This window comes from Perna viridis, chromosome 15 (genome assembly GCF_037379345.1).
Source record: "Perna viridis isolate PV_CMFRI_1.1 ecotype Kerala chromosome 15, ASM3737934v1, whole genome shotgun sequence".
Classification (NCBI taxonomy): domain Eukaryota; kingdom Metazoa; phylum Mollusca; class Bivalvia; order Mytilida; family Mytilidae; genus Perna; species Perna viridis.
The window spans coordinates 25,496,020-25,523,815 of NC_142459.1; the positions used below are offsets into that span (position 1 = coordinate 25,496,020).

Below are 27,796 nucleotides of genomic sequence, written 5' to 3' on the forward strand. Positions count from 1 at the left end.
GATAAAAATTATATAGAATGCACTGTAGATTTCAAAATTAAGGGAGATAACTCTGTAAATGACACTCAAATACAATAAAATCTATTGGATATTCAATGTTGATTATCTCCTAAGAGCAGACAGATTTGAATGAATAATTACACATTTCGTGATATAGACCCATAAAACAACTTAATAACAAAAATAAAAATATGTGGCCTTTTTGGGGTGTATCACATTTTTGCAGATTTTGCATGACTCTTACAAAGACAGCTACTTAAAAGGAATTGTCCTAGCTAGATCAGCTTTTGACTTTAACTGTTTGCATTAAAGTTACACATGAGTGGTCAACATTTACTCCTAAGTGCCTGAATATGTGGTCTGATTACTGTAATTAGTGGTAAAAAAATTATGAGACCTGTATATAATTGTTATTAGCCTGGGGTGATAGAATTGTCACTTTTGCCACTTGAATCATTTGTGGGCTTTCAATTTTTCTCCCCCACCTCAACGTGATGAAGGGACATAGTAATGGTCCCAGTCTGTGTATACGTGTCCATGTGTTTGTGAACGCAACTATTCTGTAACCACTTGGCAAATTTCATTCCAATTTTGGAGGTATTTTAGATACATTATGTAGTCGATCATATCACACTGCCATTTTGTTTCAAACAATTCTATGGGAGTTATTGGACTTTTACCATTTTTTGTACATTGCTGCAATTGGAAGATTTTGTGAACACAACTCCTCTGTAACTACTGGACATGAAATTTCTTTCAGATTTTTTTAGCATTGTTAGATACGTTATGTAATTGATCATATCAAACTGCCATTTTGTTTTGGGAGTTATTGGACTTTGACCATTTTTTTTTCATTGCTGCAATAAGAAGATTGTGAACTTATGTAGTTGATCATATCACACGGCTTCTTTGTTTAGGACAACTGTCAAAAAGTATGAAATTCCTGGGAATAGTAGCATACCTTATTTCAAAGATAGCACTCCTTGGTTTCATGATTCTAAATTGCTGCTGTGGCGGGGGACATCTGGCTATGCGAAGCAATCTTGTTTCTACTTTTTAAGATTTTAGATGACAAAATGAGGTCATAATTTGTTAGCCTTCTGAAAAGTCTTTCATCAATGACAAAAATAGCAAGTGCCAGATTAATAACTGGGGGATGTAGTAAACAATGAAACCTGTCTAAACAGAACCCCTTTTGATCTGTTTACTAAGCTTTAAAGTACATGTACACTAGTATAAAGTGATACCAAAGGTTCAAAGTACATGTACACTAGTAAAAATGGATACAAAAAAAGACAGATTTCAGTCTACAGAAACTTTCTTTGTGAGCAGTTACTTATCATATTTCTAACCTGATTAACTAAAAAAAAAACATACATAAAAATTCTAGATTCTCAGCCAAAATTTTTCAAAATTAGGGGCTGGCTGGGTAGTTTTATTTCTATATTTTTTATCAATTTAAGTAAAAATACTTATACAATGGTAGAATCATTTACTGGAATATAATAATAATGCCCAATTGATTCTGATATTTGACACATTAAGTGGCTTCTTTTCTTTTGTGCCATTTTGGTTTTTTCTCTTGATCTAAAACACTCTGTGATAGATCAGCAATGTACATGTATTATTCGAGGTTCTATATCTTATATTGAATTATTTTTTATCTTAACAGCTGTACAAAGGTCTAAGAAAATCAAGGTAGAAATTGATAATGATTTTGATGGTGAACAAATATCATCTGCTGTATCAGAAAAGGATGAACAGATATCTAAATTGACAGATAAACCACCAGAGAGGATGGTGAAAAGTTCCCCTAAGAAACAACCAGTTAACTCTCTTGTAGAAAGCCCAACCAAAATGACCAAAGATTCAAACTGTGATGTATCCCATGATACAACAGTGATTGGAACCGTTACCATGGAAGTGCATGACACACCTGGAGAATGTAAGCCTAACCCTAGTACTTCTGACAATATTGAAAAACCTGAAGATATTCCAAATGAAGCTGATGATCACTATTTGATAAAAAATGAGAGGAAGTCATTACTTAAAACTATTAACAGGAAGAGAAAGCATACTGATGTGGATGTGCCTGTAATAAACATTGGTAAACACAGTGACATGAAGAACAAAGTACAAGTCAGAATGGGGTCCACTGAAACAGAAATATTGTCAGCACATGGTGGTAGACCACGACGGACTCCTAAGCCACGGAAACTCTTCAGTATGGAATGTTATGAGAAATCAGAAAATGTTAACAAATATCTAATGAATGATTTTATCCCAAAGTCAATAAGAGATGAACTAAAGGTCAATAGGTCAGAGGTTGCGAATGATAATTGTTCTGAAAAGAGAGATTCACATGACAGAACAAGTAGGGTCAAAGAGAAAACAGAAGCAGGTCAAGAGGTCAATAATGAATCTGGTACAAGTTCAAATGATGTGTGTGAAAAAAGTAGTAATGGCTGCATACAATCTCTTGCCAGTAATACTGAGAGTGTGCTGGGCATAGATACTGATGAAAGGAAAAACAAAATAACATTTAAAGAATTTCTAATTAAAAATGAAGTAGACATAGGGAAAACTGATCATTCGGCACCTGGTCCTTTAGAGAGACAGAATGATGACATAGAGGTTAAAGTTCATACCAAAAGTACTGAAAATGTAGTAAAGAAGTCTGATGAATGTGATTATGATGAAGATGATGATAATGGGAAAAAAAGAAGAAAAGTAAAAGTTACTAATGCTGAAAAAAATCATGATGTGTCATCGACGTCTAATGTACTAGATATGAACCTTTTGATTAAAAACTACCTAAACAACATGAGGAGTCGAGTCAAACGTAGTAGGAAGAGGAAGAATGGTCACATTCCCTGTCCAACCTGTCAGCTTTCCTTCACCAGTATGAAAGGTCTAAGACATCACAGTCGAGTCTGTCAACTTATCAAATGTCCACGCTGTGATAAACATTGCAAATCTATTGAAGATCTGAAAGAACATGTTGAAACTCATAAAGGTGAGGAACTGTACAGGTGTAAAGTTTGTGGCAAGCAATTTCTTCTCATCACTCAGCTTAAAAAACATGAGACCAAACATAATACCAAGAAATACTCATGTCCTCTCTGTCCCAAATCGTTCTTCTCTGCCACAGTGTTACGCCACCATGTAAGAGAGGCTCACAATGAATCACGATTCTGTTGTGCGGAATGTGGTGTATTGTATAGTGACCAATTTGAGTACAATAAGCATATAAGTATACACAACAAACGGAGGAAAATTCCTGTATTTACTTGTCAGAAATGTGGAAAGTCGTTTGAAATGTTGCTTTACCTCAAAAGACATAACAGGTTTTATCACCGAACAGTTGGGGAAAGGATCTGTAACTTCTGTCTTCAATTCTTCAAGAGTCAAGAGGAACTTGATGAGCATGTAAAGACACACAAGGGAGACAATCCAAATACGTGTAGATTTTGCCAGGAATCGTTCTCCACAAAACCAGAGTTAAATGTTCATATACACAAGGAACATAAACAAGGAACCATGTACATGTGTGATGTGTGTGGGTTTCAGGCTGACAGTGGTTTGGTCATGAAACATCATAAGTACAAACACGATGAGAAAATGCCATATTCATGTGACACATGTGGTAAAGGTTTCACACTAAAACACAAATTGAAAAGTCACATGATTTCTCATCAAACCGATTCCACATACATTTGTGAGGTCTGCGGAATGACATTTCGTAGAGAATCCACGTTAAGAAGCCATAAAGTTGTGCACTCTGAAGGAAACCAATGTCAGTTTTGTCCTAAAGTCTTCCGTTCTACAGGTGGACTGAACTACCACATCATAAGAAACCATACATCTCTTATTGATATAGAAAACTATAGACATAAAGTTTACCAATGTGAAAAGTGTAAAATTTTCTTTCCTTCTAAAAGTTCAATGCTGCAGCATAAGGTCCGTCACATGGAAAACAAAAGTTTTAAATGTGGAAATTGTGGGAAAAGATTTAAAACAGAAGAACATTTAAAGAGACATGCTGCCAGTCATTCCAATGTAAAGTCTCATTATTGTCAAGCTTGTAACACTTCATTTCTAACTAAGGAGAGACTAGCTGCTCATATCTTAACAGAAAAACACAAAAAAAATGTTCAGCACACTGAATCTTGTCCTGTTCATATTGATTCTGTTGGTCAGGCTAATCAACAAGGTAAGTACTCTAATACTCAGGTCTGCCTGTCTGTCAAAACTAAACTATATCGACATGTCTATATATGTGAAAGAGTAATCAAGAGAACCAAGGTTATAGAGGTAATCAAAAGAATGTAATCCAGGAACAAAGACCAGACATGGAAAATAGACATACACAACAAAGAACATAAATTAACTAAAATCACACAAAGTAACAAAAGCAAATAAACAACTCGGACTCCACTAAAAACTGGGAGCATGGACCAGGTGCACCGGTAGGGTAAGCGTCCTCTGCTTTTCTAGAAACACCTGCCAAGTCGATTATAAAAAGTCAAGTTGGGGTAGACAAATGAGGAAAGGAAAACTATAATCTGTGGAATAAATCAGTTTTCATGGTGCAGATGGATACACCATAACGATCCACGATTATTTTATGTACACAGCCAAATATTCCATGTTTATATTCTTATACTATACTATACCTGCATAAATACTATTGGTGAAATTTTGTTTACAATGAAATAAATGAAAAAAGATTGATATGTATTTAGAAGGAAGGGAAATTTATATTGTACAATCAAATGGTGCTGCATTAATATGTGTGACTCATGCTCTCCTCTAAAATACCTTTAACTATTCCAGATGCTTAGAAATAGTGTTGATATCATGGATACGGGATTAAGCAAAAGAAAAAAAAACCAAAATGATAATAGAATAAAACATTTGTCTTTTTTTTGGTAAATGTGAATGTTGACTTATGGTAAAACTTCAGATATTAACCTCGTCCTTTGTTAAACCCCAACAATCAATAAATCATTATGGGATAACAATATGTCAACTCAAAAGAAATTCATGATAATCATATCATGCTCAGTTCTTTTTCTTATGTATGACACTTGGCTGTTTTTGCATGGCATCACATAAAATGCATAGACCACCAAATCTTTTAATATGAATATTGATATCTCATGTATCTGTTCTCTGTCCTCAGTTTGGTTTTGTTGAAGTACATGTATAAGATACTACAGGAATAACAAGAAAACAGATTGTTGATATAAGCAGTAATTCATGACTAAATATAGATAATTCATTCTAACAAAAAAAAGGGTAAAATTATGTATAAAGATAACTTTTTATGAACCTACATTGTATATATATATATGTGTGGTAATAAAGATCAGCTGCCTTTTTCACAAAAAAGTCATAAGAGTAAAATTAGTCGTAAATTGTGATGTCACAATACTTAACTCTATTATGACATCATAACTTACGACTAATTTTACACTTATGATTTTTTGTGAAAAGGGCCGCAGTCTTTTAACATGATTTTATTTCTTTTACATTGCTTTACAGTGATTTCAAGTGAGGGATCCTCAATTATTTTGACAATTCCAGAAGAAATAAATGTTCCTGTGGGAGAATCAACTGAGCACACTATATACATCATTGGTGGTGAAGTTGGAGGTGAAGAAACTGGTAGTGAAATTCAGTATGAAATATCCAATGACTTGCCTACTGGAATCCAGTACATACAGGAAGGGAACCAGTTAATACCCTATGTAGATCCTGGATCTCTGTCTCAACCTATTCAGATCTTGGAAAACCAGTTAGAACCATCTTAAGTTTTCAAATCCATGATTATTATATGTATTGCCTCATACATTTGTTTTAAAAAAAGGCCACTCAAAGTTAATTGCTTCTTCAGACTGATCTAATAATATTGTCGACATGTATTTCTATAGGTTTCTTTACCAGAACTTCCAATGTAGAACATTTTGAAAACTGAATACCAATCTGTATTTTATTGTTATTTGGGGTACTTTAAAAATCTGTATAACAATGCAAAATTTTCTATTTTATGTTTTTTCTTACAACCTGTATCATGTAGAAATAAATAATTGTCATTTTTATTGGTATTTTTTACACAAAAAATGTTTTGTTCTTAACACTGAATTCAATGCTCTCAAGATGACAAATCTCCATGTTTTGAATGGTAGACTAGGACCCATTCTTGTGAAATCACTGGGTCACATGACTTACCAACCTTATTGATGTAAATAAACTACCTCCTAAAGTTATATACATTTCTTTTAATGGAATGAAAAAAATCTAAAAAAATGTAACTACAAAAGACTTTTTTCACCAACAATTGATGTTTGTTTTTTGTTTTTTCTATGAAAAGCTGGCAATAGATATTTTTTTTTCTATGAAAAGCAGGCAATAGATATTTTTTTCTATGAAGAGCTGGCAATAGAGATTTTTATTTATGAAGAGTTGGCAATTTCTATCAAGCATCTTATGATAATAAATAAATCAACTTTGAAATGCTTGAATATTTTTGTTATCATTAATCTTTTTTTCCTATGATTTTGGAGTTTACGAGAAACATATTGTGTATCTGTCTGTCTGTCTTTCTGTTAAGTTAATCGCATTAATTACAGGGGCAGATCCACTTTGCAAATGAGGGGTGCCAGCCAGGGCTCCTCAGAAAAAGAGGTGGTGCAAGGATATTTGCCATTTTTTTCAATGTTACACAAGAAGATGACAAATGTTCCATTTAAAAGGGGGATGCCTATCCCATGCAACCCCTATCGATACCCCACTGTTAATGAAACATACACTTATGAATTTTAAGCTTAATTTTCTGAAGCAGGACATTTCTGAATACAGAAAAAAATTATAGAGCTCCATCCCATATCTGTTTTTCAATGTTATTTCCAGACAAAGTGATTTAGGTATTTCATGTGCTTTGCTTGGGGCTGAATTTATATGGATCATGATTGTGATGAGAGATTTTTTTCCTCGTTAATAATAGCCTTAAACATATATATTTCAGACTGATATTTTTGAATGGCTGGCTTCCATAAAAAACTATTACATCAACAATATTCTACATTTTATCATACCCCTTTCTTGCAAAGTGGGGGTATATAGTAGAAGGGGGGTCCATTCGGCCTTCCATTACACAGTTACACAGAAATCCTATCTCTTATCTATATAGAGTTGTATGAAAATTAAACAGAATCTTTTATAAATTTTTACATGCTCCCATTGTGCACCACCTATTTTAGATTTTGATTTAAATGATATGGAAGTCAAAAGTGCATGTTATCAAATTAGGGGAAATGGGGGTATCAATTAAGTGAGAATTGCTCACAAATTTGTAGTTAAGTGGTTTTCTTTTATGTATCTTTTTTTTTTATTGAAATATCTAATTTTTAGAATATGTGGATATTTAAAATTTTTAACCATAACTAAGACCTTTCAACTTTTTATATTTTGGTGCTACATGTTTTGTAAATAAATGATTCTTGCAATTATTCATCTGTTAGGTATTTATTTTACAGGTCTCTGGATTTTTTTTTTAAATTTCTATTGCAAATCATGCCCTATGAATATCACAAAATTACAGAATTCACAGATAATCTTCACATAAATACAGCCAAAAATAATGATTAGCTTTAAGTAGTACAATTAGGTCTGTTTCCATCATTTCTTCGAGTGATAATTAAACAAGCATATGTTTAAATCTTTCTAACTTTTATCACAGTGCTGTGCACCACAAAATTTAGATCAAGTTTACATGTATACACAGCCAAATGTCCCTCATATGATAATCCTATGGTTCTTGATTCATATGGTTCATATGATTATCATATGTTTGTAAAATACATGATTATCATTATGATTATCATTCAATAATCATATGGATACTGAACTAAACAATTATCATATCATGCTCCTTTCATATCATTATCATATGTTGCAAATCATATGATTCTCATTTGTGGCTCATTTGGCTGTGTAATTGTGATGCAATTTGCTGGAATTATGTCTGTTTTTTCAGAGTCAACTTTTTCAAATGTATTTCTATAAAAAGAAGTGAACAAATGACACAGGTGTTAACTGTCATGCTTCCTGCAGAAGCCTCCCAATATTGTATGAAAAATTGAACTCCCACTGATATGTCAGATTGGGAGGCTAGCTGCAGTTACAGAAATATTTCCTGAATGTTTGGATTAATATCTTAATAAATGACCTCAGTTCTTGTCAAAACATCTTGTTAAAAAGTTTGCAAATCTTCTGCATTGAGAAAATTTTGGGAGGAAGATCTTCTGAATTCAGAATTGTCATAGGTAACACCTTTGAAACACGGTTTTACCATTTGTCATAAAATGTCATTTTCTTTTATACAACTACATTGATATCTTGCTTTAATGCTTTCAATAGGATTTATGTTTACATAACTTTATTAAAGCAACTTCTATATTTTCGGGTTATACATGTGCTGCAACAAAAAAGCAATATTACTTTTAGTAGAAGAAAGTATTTGTTTATTTTAAGAATATCAATTAAAAAGCATGTTTGAATAGTTTATTGTACATTTTTGAAACGCCATTTTGTTAAATATTTTCTTGGTTATAATGAACCTCAAGGAAATGAATATTGAATTTTTATTATACATTGTGTTTCTGCCTATGTTAGATGATGCATATCTGTGAAGAATCTGTTGTAGAACACTTATTTAATGTTATGTTGATATATCAAAGTGATATTTTGAGTGACGATATTGATAATGTTGAAAAACAAACTGCTTCAAAATATTTTTATAAATCATTAAGTATTGGACTTCACAGTTGTTTTTTTTTTCTACCAGTCACTATATACACTAGGAATCTGGTTCAATGGTTCACAGATGTGAACTGGTTCTTATTTCCCTTCAGGCGAAATAATAAAAAAAATATCCTAGATTCTAGACCCTATTTCCTGCCTCCCCCACCAGAAAAAAATTATTTTGATTTTTGCCATTTTTTTTTTTCAATAAATAATGAAAAAATAAAATTTGCTGGCCCCTACCTTTGAAAAGTGTTGAATGAGAACCTGAGTTTTTTTTGAATTGATTAGGAAAAAATTTGGTGGTCAGTTAAAACAGAGGTGTAATTGACGTTCTAGGTAGTAACTGCCCCTACACTTTGATATTGAATAATAAGCAGAAACTTGATTTTCAAAATTCACAATAACAGGGCAATAAACATTTCTTGACTGTGTAAGGACAACTTCCTTTATCCACACAAGAGATGCTCATGCAATTTTATAGGAAGGTAAGGCATCATATGTAGATGTGCATTAAGGAGTATATTTATTGTTAATTCAAATGGAACATGTTGAAAGGTTTTACATTAACATTTAACACCGGAGTATATGTTCTCTCAGTAAGCTACACTATTTCCAGTTTTACTAAAAATGACATTTTACACAGCAGGTTTGTTCAGAAAAGAACAGAATGCTAATTCTTCTAGTTCACCTTTATATCATCGAATGTGACAAAGTTTTCATGTCATTTGAGGAGTATAGTTGCTCTTTTATAGAATTAGTTACTTTCAGTTGCTAAATATATACAGTGTTTCTTATGAGTGTTTTTCTTTGTGTTGATTTATTCCCCTTTAATCTCCACTTAAGGTTAACAGAGTTATCTCCTCTTTTCAGCAGGCAGCTTGCATACATAGTGTTAGATGGGTAAATTTTTTTCAGATTAAAAATTTTCCATACAAAACATCTATTGCCCTTCAATGAAATTCATTCAAATATGACATGCTTCAAAGCTCTTTAGAACTACAGCCATGGTAAAAAAGCCATGAACATATGACTAATGTCATTGACTGTGTCTATTCAACAATGTTAAGGAACTAGTCCTACCGGTATTAGAATCAAAATCACAGAAACTCCATTTTATCATTGGTTTACCATGGGCTGGCTATTTATGTCAATATTTAACCCCTTGTTATTGCTCAGGGTAAATCAATGCGACATAAATGGCCAATCCGTGGTAAAATGATAAAATGGAGTTTCCACGATTTATTTCTTTATTTTACCTGACATGTGTAAAGGAAAGAAATTTAGACTGTAGTGTTGGTGGACTACAAACTGTCAGGTTCTTAAGTACTTCTGTGTCAAAGAATCTGGCAAATTGTGTAGGTCTGGCACATAAAAAAAGGACCAAACTGAAAATATTGATGTACCACCCTTGCCCGATTCTTACACAGAAGTGTACTTAAAAGTCCATGTGGGAAATAGCTGGGTCTTGAGTACAAGTATCATCGGTAAATGGTAAAAAATTGTGTATACAAACATTACACATGAATCTATTCTAATAAAATGTTTCTCAGAGCACTGGTTGATAGATCTGCAGACGTAAAACCCTGAACAGTTGAGTCAAGTACAGATACACCATTCAAACTTGGTATAACTTTACATTTTTATTCTGATTAGATATATGACACAGGATAAGAATTTGACCAGAACTGAAGTGGTCCCTTCTTGACCTCCTATTTTAAATGGTTCCAGTCAAAACTTCCAAAATCAATCCCAACCTTCCTATATATCCACATAAAAACCAAGGGGTCTATGGGCAACGACACAAATGACAGTGCCATACCCATTACAAGACTTTTTTTTTGGCAATCCTATCAAGAGAGACAACTCTTGGCAAAGGGAGATAATTCAAATTTTATATTTCATAACTAAAGAAGAAGGCAAATTAAGAAGCTATGTATCAGCAGCAGAATTGTATTATACATAAAACTCAATCACAATGTATAATAAAACAAATAGTACAATAATTCAGTCAAATTTCTTTATAAAACAATCTTTTTGAAATTAAGTGCAAGTCTCGTTTATATTTGGACATAATTTTTGTGGAACTATATCACTATATTTCCATGGTACATGTACCTACATCCAAGGTAGAAGTCACAAATATAATATTCCAGAATTAAGCTATTTATGAGGCTGGTTCAAGAATCCATAAAATTGAAGATGAAATTGCATCTGAGTTTAGATTTAGATTAGATCTCCTTTTTAATTCAGTTAACACTTTAGGAATGGCTGTTAACTAGCCCAACAGCATGATTTCCCATAACTTTACATCACGAAAATTCAGTAAAAACTTGTCGCAATTTTGCACAAGAAAAAATTCATACATTGAAAACTTCATACAAAAAAATTAAAATTTCAAATGTAAAGTGCAAATTAAAAGGAACAAAAAAGTGTAAAACACAAAATGAAGTTTATACAATTTACAGTGAAAACCTGATAACCACAGATAATCTGAAATCTGTCTGAACAGAACACAGATGAAATCTGTCTGAGGGGTTTCATTGACTTTTTGCAATGCAGGTACCCTGGTTTTGTAGGAGGTACTTTTCATCATTTTGTTTTATAAAAAATGTATGGTTCTGAAATTCAGGAGGTACTTTTCAGTAGATAAGGAGGGTAAAAGTACCTGGTTCTGCCTCTTAATGAAAGGCCTGCTGTCTAATGTGAACCCTCATAATCAGAAACCTGTCTGAATAAAAGAGACACTTTCTAGTCCTTTGTATCAATCTACACCTTACTAAACCAAACACATTTCTCAGTCCAAAACAGGTAGGATTGAGACTGATTTCACTGTATAATGGGTTCCAACCATGAATGGGACACAGATTAAGTAAGAAATAATATATTGTCAAATAGACCTTACTAGTTTAACTAAACCCTTGACAGTAGTCAAGCATGTAGACACTAACTATCATGAGATGGAAACTAAGGCCATCATAAAAAAAAATTCTTTGATACTCATTCAAAATTTCTGAAAATAGGTTGAACCAGACTTAAAAATGAAACCTGTCTACAACAATCCCCTTTTGAACAGAATGTTCAGTTCAGGTGGATGTTTACGCAGGTTCATGAGATATACAAAGATTTTTGGTACATTTTGTATAAAAAGCATTATAACATTCCAGGAAGGTTCAGAGATATTTGGTATATTGGTATATACACTTTGTACAGGTTTAAAAAGCATCATAACATTCCAGATGTTTGGCTTAGACAGGTTTGGTTGGAACCCTATCGGACCTTTTATTGGAAAAATGTCATTTTATCAGGCTAAACTTGAGCAAAATTGAGAAAATCCCTTTCAAATTCTCAGGATTCTGATCATCCTCCCAAGTCAGGGTTTTGAGTTCACCCTCGCTCCCTCAAACCCCTAACATCACTCATTCATATTTAGCAGGTATTGTACAGCGCCATCTAGCGAGTCACCTAAATTTCAAATTACTTGTAATAGAAACTCTTCGATATAACTTACAAAATGGCTACATACACATCATTTTTTTCGCACCCGGAGAAGCAACCAATCGGAATTGGCTGCATGATACTCGCTATATATGAATGACTGATGTCAGGGGTTTGAGAGAGCAAGGGGAAACTCAAAACCCTGACTTTGGAGGATGGATTCTGATGGGAAGTGTTATTTTAGATTTCAGGATATCCAATAACCATAGCTAATTAGCTTAAACACTGCTCATGTCCTCTAATACAATTAACAAAAAATATATCACTAAAAGACCCAACACAGTATGTACTCAAGAACAATAAAATGCCAAATTATGGAGGTAGACCTAGGGTAAGGGGCATAACTAATAAAGTCAGTGATATGTTTGTATCCTTTTCAATTTCACCAAAGGCTATCAAGCTTTCATTTGACACAGAATGAAATTAATCTAAGTTATTTTGATGCTTACATGACATTGATGTAAAATGCTGAATACAAACATTCCAATGATTTTTATGACTTGTGTCCCATACCCTAGTTCTACCTCCTTAAAAAAAAGAACAATGTGTCTTTCCTATTACTCTTTCCAACTTGTTTCTGCTAAAATTAATGTACTCAATAGTTTTTGTCTTTAGTTGTCATTTTTCAATATACACCAGAGTAAAGTCTCTCCTATACTATACTCAATGTAAACAAAACAGTAAAAAAATCCCTACCTTAATTTTAAAGGCATACATAGAAAACACACTTATTACTTGTTTGGCCTTAACAAACAAAACAAAACAAATCAGTTATACAATTCATTACAAATAGTTATAGTATAAGGTTTATACAAAGTTAGAACTCCTCAGAACTCTATTGACAGTCTGGTATTATGTAAACTATTACCAATAGTTTTAGAAAGTCAGAACTCTATTGACAGTCTGGTATTATATGACTGCAGACTGATCAGGTTTACCACTTCTTTAGCTCATATTGAACAAAACTGAACATAAATAAGGGTAAAAATTGATTCCCACAGCTGTTAATCAATATATTTGGGCAATCCTTTTAAAATTTCAGGGCTTTCTGCTTCCACTAATCCATAGAAAATCCACCTATTCAAAATAGTTTCCTTCTATGACAAAAAAAAATTGTAAGTTAAAGTTATCTTAATTTTTATTTAAATGAGGACCAAAACCCCCAAAAAGTGTTTTTTTTTTGTTTTTTTTAAATGAGGACCAAAACCCCCAAAAAGTGTTTTTTTTTGTTTTTTTTTTTTTTAAATGAGTTCACTTTATCAAAATGGTGTAATGCTGAATATCATATTAAACAATCCTAAAGTTCATTTTGAAGGTCAAGTATTACAAGTATGTTAATATTTTGACCTACAAGTCACCTTTAAATTTCCTAAGAATCTTTGTCTTCTACAGATGACCGTACAGCAGCATTTATAATAGAGCTTATTGTATCTGACAATGTTTCTATAGTTTTATTGTTATGAGAAGCCATTGTTTCTATAGAATTTTTTCCATTAATTTCACCATTTACAACAGGCTTGTCTCCCTCTAATTCTATTTCATTCTCGTTTGTACATTCTAACGCTACGTCTAATGAATTGTCATCCAATGTTAATACTTTAACAGCGGTTCCATGATTTGCTTCATGTACAATTTTTGCCAAATCAGAATTCTGAACTTCAGAGTCAGCCATTACCTCTGCGTTGTTTACATCTTCTTGTTCTACATTTTCAACCAAGGCTGATCCATTTTTGTCCGGTACAACAATGTCATATATCATAGCACCATCTTCATCAAGAAGACTGTTCTCTTCCTCAGGAAGATTTATTTCATAGAACATTATTTCGACCTTTTCTTCTTCATTTGTCACATTATCTATAATACGGGAACTTGATGGTGAGTCCTCGATCTGCGACGGTGGCGTTGAAACTTTGAGGGTTGTTGTATTAACAGGAAGGTTCTGTAGTTTACAGTTTTCTATGTGCTTAGAGGTACGTATGTGGCGTTTGAGCTTGGAGATTATAGGGAATTTTATATTGCAGACATTACAGTTGTGTCTCAAGTTTTCTTCGTCATGTTTCTTCTTGTGTGCATTCAGCTGTGACACTGTAGCCCATCGAGTATCACAGTAGTCACACTTGAGTGGTTTTTCATTGGTATGGATGCTGACATGACGGACATACTGCTGATGAGTGGCCATGTCTTTGTCACAGTACTCACATTTATATATTTTTAACTGTGCCCCTTTGAATGCTTCTTTATGATCTTTGAGCATGTGATACTTCAAGCCATCATATGCTCGAAATTCTTTGGAACAATATTTACATTTGAAATGACATTTCTTGTTGTGCAGACGGCGATGCAGACGCAAACTCTCAACCAGTTTAAAAGTTCTCCCACAAATTTCGCACATGAACTCATGGTAATCCCTATGTGTCATTAGGTGGGTTTTCAGGGTGGAGCGCAGACGGAATGTTTTCTGACATAAATGACAACAAAAAGGGTGTTCTCCTGTATGTAAAGTTTTATGGTTCTGAAATTCAGATTCCTTCTTGAATATTTTCCCACAAATATTACAAGTTGGTTGACCATCTGAATTATACTTGATTTTTATTTTGTCCATTCGCTCTCCATGAACTATGTCCCTATGGCCAGCCAGGAACTTCTGGGAGTAGAAACACAGCGAACATTCCTCACATGTGTATTCTGATTGCTTTGTAATACAACAGTGTAGTTCATCAGCGGCCTCCAGATGTAGGTGAGTACCACACTGTGTACACTGCTTCTTCTCCTCATTATTGTGCATCTTCATATGAGTATCAAAACCTTCTTTGGTTCTCATCCTTTTTGAGCAGATACTACAAGAGTAATCTCCCTTTTCATCTATCCTGACTAGTACAACCTGAGGATGCATCTTTGTACAGTGACTTGAGAACTCAACCTGAGAATCAAATTCCACATTACACAGAGTACATTTAAAGGTAGGGAGTTGAGGTTCTTCTCCCACTTTGTTTTCATGAGCTTTGGCCTTATGTTCAGTTAAATGGGCTTCTGTCTCAAATATTGTGCTGCAGACCTCGCAGGTGCGATCTTCCTCTTTGTTAGATGGTTTGCCTTGACCAATTTCATTTTCAAACTTTTCATTGATTTGTTGAACAAATTTTGACTTATGTTGTAGCATGTGTTGATTATATTCCTCGACAGAAGGAAAACTAGTCTGACATGATCTACATTTATATGCTATTTTTCCATCATCTTGAACACTTATCCAGTTCTCATTCATCAGCCGAACACCAGCCTTAGACACTATCTTATCCTTGTCGATACAACCAACCAAATGTTGGCTTAGACCTCTGGATGTTATAAAGGTAGCATTACAACGTGGGCAGCTGTATAACTCCTTGTGAACTCTGTTCAAGTGTTCTATGAGTGACTTTTTACACATAAATTTTCTACTACAATCAGCCACATGACATAAGTGTACTTTAGGATGTGTTTGTATGTGTAAGGCAAGCTCTTCGCGAGATGTACACTCCTTGTCACAGCCTTCACAGATGAAATAATGTTCCAAGAAATCATCGTGGCGGAAACAATGATCTTTAAGACCTTCATCATAGGGGAGAATTTTACTGCAAAGTTTACAGCAGAAATGTGGAGATCCCTGATACTGGACTGCATCAAAGACAGTAATATAGTCAAATCTGCCTTCAACAGATTGTATGGCCTCTACTGGAGGAATAGGTTTACGAGCTAAGCCTAATGAACTTAGTTTATCATCATATAGTTTTGGAAGAGGGGGACTATTTGTAGTAGAATTGGTCTTATTTTTGCCTTGGAATGTGAACTTAAATGGAACTTTGCTTGGGGTTGCGTCATCTTCTGAAGTCAACATGACAGTTCCTGACCAGCTAGAGTTGTCACTTTGGTCATCTAATGATTCCTTTTTCAAGTCTGCTAAGATGTCAAAATCAAATTCTACACGAACACCATCATCATCATCTTGGCCCATTTCAGGAAATGTTGGAGAAACTCTCTCTTGCTTCACATGAACGTCAGTAATTTCTTCAAGTTTCCTTCGATTATTTTTCAAATTATCTTCAAGAACATCCTGCCGCCATGAAGGAACTTTCACCTTCCGTCCACTACGTAAAGTAACTGTTTTGGAAGAATCGTTACTTTCATTTTCACTGGAAGATTCAACAATAACCAGACCAGCAGTTTCATTATCCCTTTTCCTTTTGCGAGTAAGTCTGGCTTTTTCTGCATTAGAACGATCCTGGATTCTCTGAATGGCCGGATGCATGGGTTTATTATCACTCGTGTATGTACTGAATGGTACCAAATTCATTCTGGTTCCATCTGTGGTCGGAGTAAATAATTTGCTCAATTTATTTCCTGGTGATGTCACTGTTGTATTAGATAAGTCACTTGTTGTCACAACAGGAGGTCTCTTGGTACCTGGCGTAAGAAGCTTTGTAAGCAGAGCTCGAATGTTGGTAGAGGCAGGAGTTGTGAATGATGGCTGAGTTGTAGGGGGAGGGTTATCTGGTCGTATTTTCCCAGGAATGTATGGAGGAAACTTCTTCTGGTAAGGTTGATTTGTTGGTGCTAACAAATTCCTCAACACACCACCACTTGGTACAGAGAATGGCCTACTGTTTGATGAACTTGTTGTGGTTGAAGCACCCAATCCTATAATTCTACCATAGTTTATGGAAGAGTTGTCTTCCCCTTGACTAGAACTACCTTCATACTCAGTATCAACAACTTCCTCTTTGATTTTAGGAACTACTGGTGAATCTGGAAAAATACATCAAAACTAAAAATATTACATTATTACAATTTCAAAAAAAACATAGAATCCAAATAGACTTCTTGTAACTTTTTCTAAAGTTGTTCCAGTAAAACATATGAGGGATTGGGGGAAGCCACTTATATTCTTTGTACTGTGAAAGTATTATTGTTTATTGGGTACACATTTTCGTGGTTTTCATTGGCTGGGTAAACCATGAAATTTGGTTCCCAATGCAAAGGAAATTTCCCATTCGTTTGTATGGTAGAGTTGTCAAATCAAAGAATTCAAGAATGAATCATTTTTCCCCTAAACTACAAAAATTGGTACCCACAAATAAATGTACTTTCACAGTATATGGGTGGGTGTTCAGGTCTCTTGATAAAATATGAAGTTTAATACAAAACATCAGTAGAAATTCTATGGATGGCTCTCCTGGTGAAAAAAGTGCCTTCCCAAGGTACCTCATATCTTTAAATAGAACAACCCTAAGAATAAGGCCAAATGGGGAAAATCTGTAACATGCATGTCAAAAACTCTTCTGACAATATACACATATATATATAGTCCATAAGGTGAACTCTACATCACTAGACATATTCTGTAATTTTTCATTAGAATGTTAGAAAATTGAGATATTTGACAGAGTTTTCTACTCTTGAAATGTTCATTTGTAGGACATTTCAATGAAATAACATACATATATAATTTTACAAAAAACAGAATTATAAATCTTGTCTGTATTTGTAACATGAATAGTACAAAAAGTGAAATCACTGTCAAAATAACGATCAATTTCAACTTCAGTTTAAAAATCACTAAGAATTTGTGTTTGTTTGTCCCTAGTTTGCCCTTGACATGCTAGAATTTTTCATTTGTATATGTATATAAAACATCTCTTTTCTCCTTTTAAGGGCAATAGCTCTTTCAAGGTGTTGCCCTATAACTTCAACACAACAAAAGCTTTTGAAGGCCTTATCATAAGGATAATTTGATCAAGTGAAAGTTTTCTATACATGTACCCCTACTCATTAGAGTAAGGACTATATTGCAATCACCTTATCTTTAACAGATTTCTCAGTTTCTGTTTAGATATTTGTTATAAATGTATTGTTTTTGAAGGATATCTTGCACATTGTCTCCCCTTTCAAAGTTCTTTACTCATCTACTTCCTATTTACCGTATGATCTGATAATTTTTAGATGCAGTATTATGGAAATTTTATTGACAGATTTTCAGAAGGAATGCTTGTATTGGAATATTTAGTATATATGACATGATGACTTGTACAGTGTTTTTCATTTCCAGGTTTGACAGAAATGGTTGAAGTATTTTTAGCAAGATGTAGCATGCCATATCTTGTTTTCAGTTTATTAAATTACAAACTGCAAAAAAGTTATTTTCCACTTTTCAAGGACAATAACTCTTAACAAAGAGTCCTCCTTCAACTACCACTCAACTGAGATTTCTGTAGTTAAACAGTCTCTTACCAGAATTGTCCTGACTTTTTGATTTATATGGACGAGGTGATGAAAATGGGGTGTAGGATGGAGAATGCATGATGACAGAGCCTCCAGGACTATCTGGGACAAATGGCTGTCCTGTGTCTCTCTTTATTGTTATCATCTCATAATGATCTGAAATAAAATACAAAGTATATCATATGTGTACAAATAATGTACAGTCATAGTCTTTCATAGAAGTTGATATGAGTTTAATGGACCAAAGAAACCAATATTGACTTAGGCTGAAGCCTTTAGTCAATATTGGTTTCTTTGATCCATTCATATCCCCTTTAAATGTAATATCTGCTTCCCCTACATCTGACATTTTGGGGGTCAACTCTAACTAATAATAGTGCATTACTTTTGATTGGACAATTATAAATAGAAACTGCATGGTTCTAAAAATAGAAAGTGAAAGTGAAAGCATTTCAATATGAAATTAATCAACTGTAAAATGAAATAGAAAGCAAGTCAATATTGTTTTTAAACAAGCAATACCAGAAATAACTAAATGTCATGTGATTAGTTTTCATCCAATGAATATTTAAAAAAAAAATCATTATGTAATAACAACATTTATTTAATAACTTTTAAATATCAGCCTAAATATAATAAAAACTGCAAACACAAAACAAAATACAAAATGTGCTAATACAGGATTTAGCCATCCAATTTCATTAATACAGCTTTTACCTGTCCACTACAGGATTTAGCGTTCAAATACAGCTTTTACCAGTCCAATATATCATCCTGGCCCAGGCGATAAAGACATGATTGCATAAGGTTTTCGATATTCGCTGAGTAATTGGTCCTCAGCTATTCATAGTGGACTTCAGCTACCCACTCAGTCCTATATAGCTAGCCTTAGACCAATAACTGCCAATATGGAAAACTTTACACAATATTACTATAATCTATGTATGAAAAAATGTGAGCAATGAATTCTATTTAACAACATGCTAATGCCCATTATTAGTGTCTAATAAGTTATTTAAACTGTGAATTAGTTCATTAAACAGGAACCGTGAAAATTATCAATCACGAAAAATCAATGTTTAAAGTATGTAAATCATTTCTCGTGTCATTTTTTTTCATATCTCTGAACTGTCCTTCTAAAAGGATGATTCAGTATTTTGCAAGTAACTTATATACTCTGTATTATTTACAAACCTTCAATATGGAACTGGAAGAGCTGTGATATACTAGTGGATAGTTGTGGCTCTGGGGAAATTTGTGGAAGGGCATTGTTCATGAAGTCAACACCCAACTGAGAACCGATACATGTGGTAGTTCTCTTGTTAAGATTAACTGTCATAAACATCATTTCATCTCCATCTGCAGCCAACTTCTTACACTGAAACAAAAAAATATCATTGGTCGTCAAGGTGATGTATTGATTGTTGTTAATACTCCTTGGATAGATACATTGTATTTCCTGCATTTCAATACAAAAAACATCTGATTTATTGAACAGATCTTATTTTGGAATACTGTAAACGTATTGATTTAAAAAAAAAATGGATTCTTTAACGCTATATATAACGTTAATTATATTTTTGACACCGTGAAAATTGATACCCGTCAATATGTTCATTTGACAGAATCCACAAAAAATTAGCAACCGCAAAATTAATACATGTACATTTACAGTAGCCCTACAGGACCAAGGCTGGATTTTAAAATGCTAGTTCTTAAATTGATAGATCAATTGGTAGTAGCTTTATGTTCTATGGCAGACATTTCTTGCATTTCTGGACAAGAACATTTGATGAATGGCACTTTGTACTGCACATTGAGCTGGATTTTTATTCGGTTGGCTCAAAGAAGTGACAGATCACAGATAAGTATGTCACGATCATTCTAATAATGTACTTATAACTTGAAGCCAACTAGCATGAGTAAAATCACTAAACAATTTCTCGTTACAAAAATCACATTGTAGTTTCAATGTAGGGTATATGTACTAACCTTACTAGTAAACCTTAAAAATGAAAACAGCGTAATTGATAAGATATCATATTTGTAAAGTACATGGCAAAATCTGTATAACATGCTGTATCACTTTCTAACAATATCATCCCTCGAGCTAGAGGCCCTCATGCTGATATCTCTGGATGATATGGCATGTGATACAGATTTTGCCATTTATAATTTTCTATGTACGACTCTCGCACACCGAATCACTTTCACACTAATCTTTATACATGATAAATTCATGCTACTGTTTCTAGTTGTGGTAAAGCTGGTACTCCCAACTGTAATATTTTACACTGCCCAGTACTTACTATTGCCTGAACTACTTCTAGAAGGTGATCTTTAGACAGGTCCAACCCACTGACGAGGGTAGCAACATCTACTGGAGGCTGGGCTGACATTCTTTATCTAAAAACAAGGTACAAGAAATTAAATATAACAAGAGAAGAATACATAACATTGAGTCACAGCTTGTTTATTTTAGAGTGGATAAGTACACGTAGCAGAATGGAATTGTAAAAGGTTCTATAAGATTTCAGTCTTACAGTAGCTCAAACATAATATTTCCATTAGATAAGTTTTCATAGTTTTTTTGGAAAATGAACTTGAACAAACATAAATGTACCATGTATTTCAGAATTTTTGTGTAAAAATCATAAGTCATTAAACCTTATTTCTAGATAATTGAGATTTAAAAAAGACATTTTTTTGCAAATTTTATATGGATTATGTAGGGAATTTTCACTATTTCTTGTACTATTAAAATATTCTTGATAAGTTTTCCTATAACTTTATATACAGAACTATTAACTGACATTCCTTCATATTTAAAAAAGAAAATTGAGGGTCATCAAACTCTTTTTCTTGTCATTTAAAAAAAAATAAAACTCCCATTACATTTCTGTTGAACATTTTCATGCCAATAACTCCCCTAAGAATTTTCCCCCAATTATCTCCATTTGAAAAGGACTTTTTACAGTTCATATAACTTTGTAAATCAACCATACAAATTTGTATGTAAAATTAAAAAAAAAAAAATGTTTTGAAAATTTTATTTTTACATTAATTAAGGTCAGTATTTAATTGAAAATATATGTGTCATATGATTTTGCAAAAGGTGAAAAATGCTGCATACATGTAATAGGTACATTGTATTATCTACATAATGTGCCTTAAACTAGACACCACCCTTAACAGGACTAATACCTCCCCAGCCAGTCGAACCTTGTTCAACTCAGGACCAAAATGGATAAACAATTCATACACAAGTTTGATGGGAGATAAACTTAGCACATTTGACACACAATTTTGCTGCCATTTCTAAAACATCAAACTCCAAACTGCAGTAAGTACTATTTTTGTTGTTGTTGACAACACAATGATAGAATATAACTGAAAATCTACTTTAAAGAGACAATATGCACGTCAAATTGTATGGTCATTTAACACCCAATTTTCATAACAATCCTTCATGTCGTTGATAACACGACACAAAGTTTGGCTGAAAAATGTCTACATTGAATGTACATGTAAGTTCTGCTGAAAAATACCTACATTAAATGTACATGTAAGTTCGACAGCCGTTATTTCTACACATTTTTCAACATAAATTCCTAACAGTATGCAAATCTCCATGTTGTTACATGTATATACTACATCTAACAAAGTTTTATAACAATGCTGGAAGCTGCTTAGTAAATAGTTCAGACAGACAGACAGAAAGGTATGAACTTCCCCAACTTTGTTGGATAATTTTAACTACTGTTTTGTTCTAAAAGTACCAGTAACAAGCTCTGCCTAACTCTTATTACATGTAATTTCTCATGAAATTTAGTGTCTAAAATCAACGAAAATACCAGCTATTCAAAACCTCAATAAAAAGTTGAATCTTTGTGATGAATATTGTATCATCATATGTAGAGAAAGCTAATCAAACGTGGCACATGTAAGTGTGGTAGGCTAGGTTTGAACTGGAAAGTCATAAGAAACAATTGAAGTGCTGTACCCTGTGCTACTGTAAAAAAATTCAACTTTTTGTATAGTAGGTCATTTTGACCCCCAACCAAACATACATGTATTAATATCCAAATTAAAAAAAGAGGGTTAAGGGTCAAAGGAAGTCCAGACTTTCTCAATCAAAACATTGAACTTGAACTTGTATTTCATTTTCTCAATCCTGAGAGAGAAATAAGGTTTTGAGGAGAATTTTACAATTAGCCTCAGGTGATGTACATGTTATGAGATAAGGACTCAATTCTCATCAAAGTACATCACAGTGTCCTCCCCAGGCTACTATAGTGCTGTACTTACAGCACTTTGCTTTCTTAGCATTTTGCTATCAGTAATTAATTTTAGTTAGAATGCACTATGGGCACTGTGCTATAATTTTAGAGGAAGGCCAAAAGAGCAGTGTTTTTCAAAAATTATGGGGAGAACACTGACATGTACATGTACATGTACATGTAGGTGTTGCATTTCTTTAAAGTGTGATTACTCTTTGTTCAAAGTGTGCTACAACCAATAAAAAAAACCCAACATATTCTGAAAATTTGGTTCCAATGCCATCTGTATACATGAAGGTTGACAAGACTAAGATGCCATTCTTATTATAAAATGTTGTATGATCTGACATAGAATGTTGTTAGATCCTACATGCAGTGACTAAATGGAACAGTTGATGGGTCTAATATTAATTAGATTGGATCTGATTTTCATTCTGAACTGTAGTTACCAAATTGTGTAATGTGCAATAGACAAATTTCACAATCACTTTTATTCCCAAAAGGTCCTATGATAACTGAGTTCTACCATGATGGTTGTTATATTTTGCAATATTTCATGGTAAGCAAGTTCTTTTGGTATAATGAACTACATGTACATGTATATGCAGTGCAAATAAATTCAAATCAAATCGGCAGGAATCTTGTTTGTCTATATCATAATGCATTTGTAGATGTACAATGTAATAGTTTTATTGTACTTTTTTTGGTAAAAATGTCTGCATATAACATGTAACATGTTATTATATGTTGATCTGATCTTCAATATTTTTTTATTTCTGTTGAGGTCAAAGTTCTGGCATTAGAATAAGTACACTGGAATTCCCAATAGTATTGGGAACCAAAAAATAGTCTATGAATCTTAAAATGAGACAGTCTCAGGTCCTTTAATATATTGACAATGGACAGGCACAACAATTTTCTTTGACTACTCTATTACTCAGTGGTCAAAACAATGATTTGTACATCCAAACTACATTGTACATATTTCTACAATGGCTTTGACCTGTTTTTGAGTTACATTATTTTTAATCTGCAATTTGACCCCTGTTTTTTTACCTTTGGTAACTGTAGCCATGTTTTCAAAAGATAAAAAAATCCCCACAGATGTTCTATAGAACATTCATGTTAAGTTTTGTTTCAATCCATCAAGTAGTTTCTGAGAAGATTTTCAGAACTGGAAACGTAACATTCATGAAAAATAAAATTTCAGGACCCTTCTGAAAACTTTGGTGTGTAGGTCCATCCCATAATGCTGAACAACTTTTCCCACTGCAAAATTTTAGCTAACCCAACCGTTTTTTAGCTCTTAGCAAAATTCTACAATTTGACCCCAATGATCTTTGTTTTAGTAATAACTGCCATGTTTTTTGCCAGATCAAAATTCCCACACAAGGATTGTCAAAAATCCCCAAAGAACATTCAAGCAAAGTTTGGCTACAATCTGTCCAGTAATTTCAGAGAAGAATATGTTTGTAAAAGTAAACAAAAGACAACAACCACGGCCATATGAGCTAAAAAATGTAAAAATAATTAAAAAGCCTGCGGACTAAACAGTCTAACAGAAAAAAAGAAAAAAAGGAAGCTAAGATTTTTTTTTCTATCCTAAGTGGAAAAACAGAGAGTAAGAAATACTAGTTGTTAATATTTAGAATTGATTGTAAACACACGTGAATGTGCTCCTGACCATGGACTAACTCTATTACAGGTTTTTATTGTATTCTAAGTTTGGTATCACATTTCAAAAATAAAAACAAAATCAATAAAAGTAAAAAATCCCACCCAGAACCGGCTACTGTCAAAATGTAGACAGTTCAAAAAGTGGAAATGGACGGTTCAAAATCACAATAGGCCCCCATCCCCCCTTTTTTAAACATAATTTTGAAGGTGTAAACGGTCCATTTTCTCTATTAAGCCTGTTCACTGAAAAGATAATGAAAGCCCTGCCTACCAACCCTATAAAATTTAAGAGGGGCGATCAGAAACATATTTATTTTGCCTAATTAATGTCTGTTTATGTATAGCAGGTAAGAGGTATTATTACATTTCTTATTTTGTAGTTTCTACTTTAACAATGTATTTCTGACACACCCATATTTTGTGATATTGCACGCTTGGTGACAGATGTCAAAAGAAGCTGTCAACTGGCAAAATTGGATGGTGAATCTTACTTTCAAAAGTGAGTGAACTCTTGCAAAATTTTATCAGTTTTCCAGCTACTTAAAACATCCCTGTTGACATTCTGATTACAAATGATATTGCATTCACAATAAAAGTGTTTTATTTAGCAAAATTATCATAGTGAATATCAATTGATACAGTTGTCATAGTTAAGCAGTTGTGAAGCCCAAGGCTTGTAAAAATGGAGGTGGGCCTGTAAAATTAACTACTACAGGCAAACAGCCACTATATGTATATGAAAAATTCTGTAAAATGTATTTCGGGCCTGTGAAATGGAAAGTAAGTTGTGCAGACTGGGTCAAATATCTAAGAGGAATTTGCCTTAATTTGATCACTTTAAATATAGGGTATACATACACTGTAGAAATCGATGGTAAAGGAAAACTATTGACCTAACTTTACGACAAACGTGATGACTTTTCATTCAGAATTGTCAACTTCCCTTTCATCTGTGGCAACATCCCTTCGGCTCCTGCGTATGGAGTGTTAATATCACAACTCATACGTTATGCCAGAGCTTGCCAAAACTACGCAGACTTTTTGTATCATGCTAGAACTCTAACAAATAGGCTTCTGGAACAGAGTTATGTTGCTACAAGATTGAAGTCATCACTACAGAAGTTTTATGGCCGTTATCATGAACTTGTGGATCGTTATGGTGTATCCATCAGCACCATGAAAACTGATTTATTCAATGGGTCATAGTTTTCCTTCCCTCATTTGTCTATCCTGGACTTGACTTTTTATGAGCAACTCGGCGGGTGTTTCTAGAAAAGCAGAGGACGCTTACCCTACCGGTGCACCTGGTCCATGCTCCCCGTTTTTAGTGGAGTTCGAGTTGCTCATTTACTTTTGTTACTTTGTATGTATGATTTTAGTTACTTTATGTTCTTTGTTGTGTATGTCTGTTTTCCATGTCTGGTCTTTGTCCCTGGATTACATTCTTTTGATTACTGCTATAACCTTGGTTCCCTTGATTACTCTTGTACATACAAAATACATACAAAAAGTGGTTATACATGTACAGTGCATCAAAATAAAAGTAAGAGAATTTCCCTCTCCGGGTATACTGTATATAAATAATGTACATGTACTGGACGTTAACAAATTAAATGACATGGCAAAAAGTCAGCCATTTTATTTATGGCAGTGTTTAAAACAAAAGTATTTTATTATATAGCAAATATCAGATGAAATAAACAATTTTAGTTAAATTAGTTTCATTTTGTTGAAAATGTTCAATATTCCACCTTCATTCAACATTACATATACATGTACTGTAAATATCGCCACATGTATTTGGTCATGGTTGTTACATTTGTTGGCTCACTATGAATATTTACATCTGATTGACACCACCTTTAAAATTAATTCGTGGGAACTCATTAAAAATAATTACAAATTGTCTTCAGATTCAGGCTTCAGTCATACAAAATGTATATTTGTCATCATAAATTGGTTAGCTTGTTTTGAGTCAATAATTGACAGGTTTCTCAAACGTAAAATACTTAACAAACCAATAATGGTAAAAATTCATGGAAAACATGAATTTAACCGTGACGTTGCTTTTCTAACATGTACATGTACCACAGCGGGCCACTAAAAGATTTATCATTAAATGATTGCCATCACCAGTACATAATAATAGTGAGCACCCCAAAGCAGTGTGAGCTCTACGGTTATTACGTTTACTTTCAAAATTTCTCTCAAGGTTCCCAAATATACTAACGAAAAAAAGTCATGTAAAGTATTGCGAAGTGCTATATAGAGTAAAATTTTGATCAAAGTATTGATTTCGCTTGCTGCTTGAATAAACATAAAAACATTGCACTTGCGATGCAGAAATTTTCCTACAGATCGATCTCCCCTCTTTGTAAAGTCCTTTATTATTTTAACTCGCACAGAAGGTACATGTATGGTAAAGCTCACAGTGCTCGCTGATTTAGGTATTGCCTACTCCATATTTTATTTTATTAGAAAAAAATTGAGTTGCAGCAGGGCACATCCAAATTTGGGATCACCCTTTTCGTGGTTATATACTAGTGGGGCTGCATACTTGATAGTGGGACTCACTGGCCCAAGCCCATATGACTAGATTACCAGCAAGGTTGGCATTATAAGGTACTTGTACCTACTACAAATCAAAGACCCTGTATCAAGATACACCTCATTTTTCGACTGGTCATTTCTAATTGACATAGAAAAAAACATAAGTAAGAAGCAGCAAAGGTGCCATTTAAGGCACCTCAAGTCACATGCTTATTCAAGCAGACCCTTGAACACAAACACACCAATTGTGAGAATTGTCAATTATAACATATGCAAATGATCATCTTATTAAATGCACAAAATATGAGTTGGGAAAATGCTTACGTTAATAAGATAATTGTTTCACAACGTGACACAATTTGACCCAGGAGAAAGTCGCATTTTTGCAAATGGCGAACGAGTCGAGTGTTGGCGGAAGAAGTGCTTTAATTATAACAGCCGGATCGGAAATCGAGTAAGAAATACACGGAAAACTTCATTACCGGTGTCAGTTTAAATTTCGGCTGTTGAAAATAAATCCGTGAAATCTATTAAGATTCTAAAGATATTGTGGCTATATATTAACAGAATTTTGACCCCGATAAAAGAAAATAAAATTGGAATTAAAGAAATTATCTATAAAATATACAGTTGCATTGGTTTAAAATGATACTGACTTTGTTTACGTTATTTACTTCGTTATTTACTTTTACCAACCTAGCTTGTCCATTCTATTTTTTTTTTGTTTTTTG

The 27,796-nt window shown here is 33.5% G+C and overlaps 2 protein-coding genes across 3 annotated transcripts in view; one reads left to right on the forward strand and one right to left on the reverse strand.

The window, feature by feature from the left end:
• The window catches only part of LOC148597601 (uncharacterized), a 38,486-nt gene extending 29,638 nt beyond the window's left edge, over window positions 1-8,848 (forward strand). The window contains exons 9-10 of the mRNA XM_088563053.1: window positions 1,673-4,213; window positions 5,548-8,848. Of these exons, the coding sequence (XP_088419179.1) occupies window positions 1,673-4,213; window positions 5,548-5,816 (2,810 nt within the window). The 3' untranslated portion in view covers window positions 5,817-8,848. The remainder of the gene's footprint in view (window positions 1-1,672; window positions 4,214-5,547) is intronic.
• Window positions 8,849-10,747: 1,899 nt separating this feature from the next.
• Window positions 10,748-27,487, reverse strand: LOC148597602 (uncharacterized). Of its 2 annotated transcripts, none has more exons than XM_088564397.1 (5): window positions 27,390-27,487; window positions 20,868-20,964; window positions 19,753-19,936; window positions 18,568-18,714; window positions 10,748-17,085 (listed from the first exon to the last, which is right to left on the reverse strand). In XM_088564397.1, exons 2-5 carry the CDS (start codon window positions 20,955-20,957, stop codon window positions 13,676-13,678), a joined length of 3,831 nt encoding a protein of 1,276 aa, XP_088420523.1. In that variant the 5' UTR covers window positions 20,958-20,964; window positions 27,390-27,487; the 3' UTR covers window positions 10,748-13,675. The 2 variants fall into 2 exon arrangements, with proteins under 2 accessions (XP_088420523.1, XP_088420524.1); XM_088564398.1 differs by lacking the exon at window positions 27,390-27,487 and adding an exon at window positions 27,152-27,284.
• Window positions 27,488-27,796: the final 309 nt, after the last annotated feature.

Coding starts and splice junctions, on each gene's coding strand:
- LOC148597602 (XM_088564397.1), bottom strand. CDS start 20,957: ATGTCAGCCCAGCCTCCAGTAGATGTTGCTACCCTCGTCAGTGGGTTG. Junction 19,937..20,867: donor TAGAAGTAGTTCAGGCAATA/GTAAGTACTGGG, acceptor TTTTTGTTTCAG/TGTAAGAAGTTGGCTGCAGA. Junction 17,086..18,567: donor AAAAAGTCAGGACAATTCTG/GTAAGAGACTGT, acceptor GTATTTTTCCAG/ATTCACCAGTAGTTCCTAAA.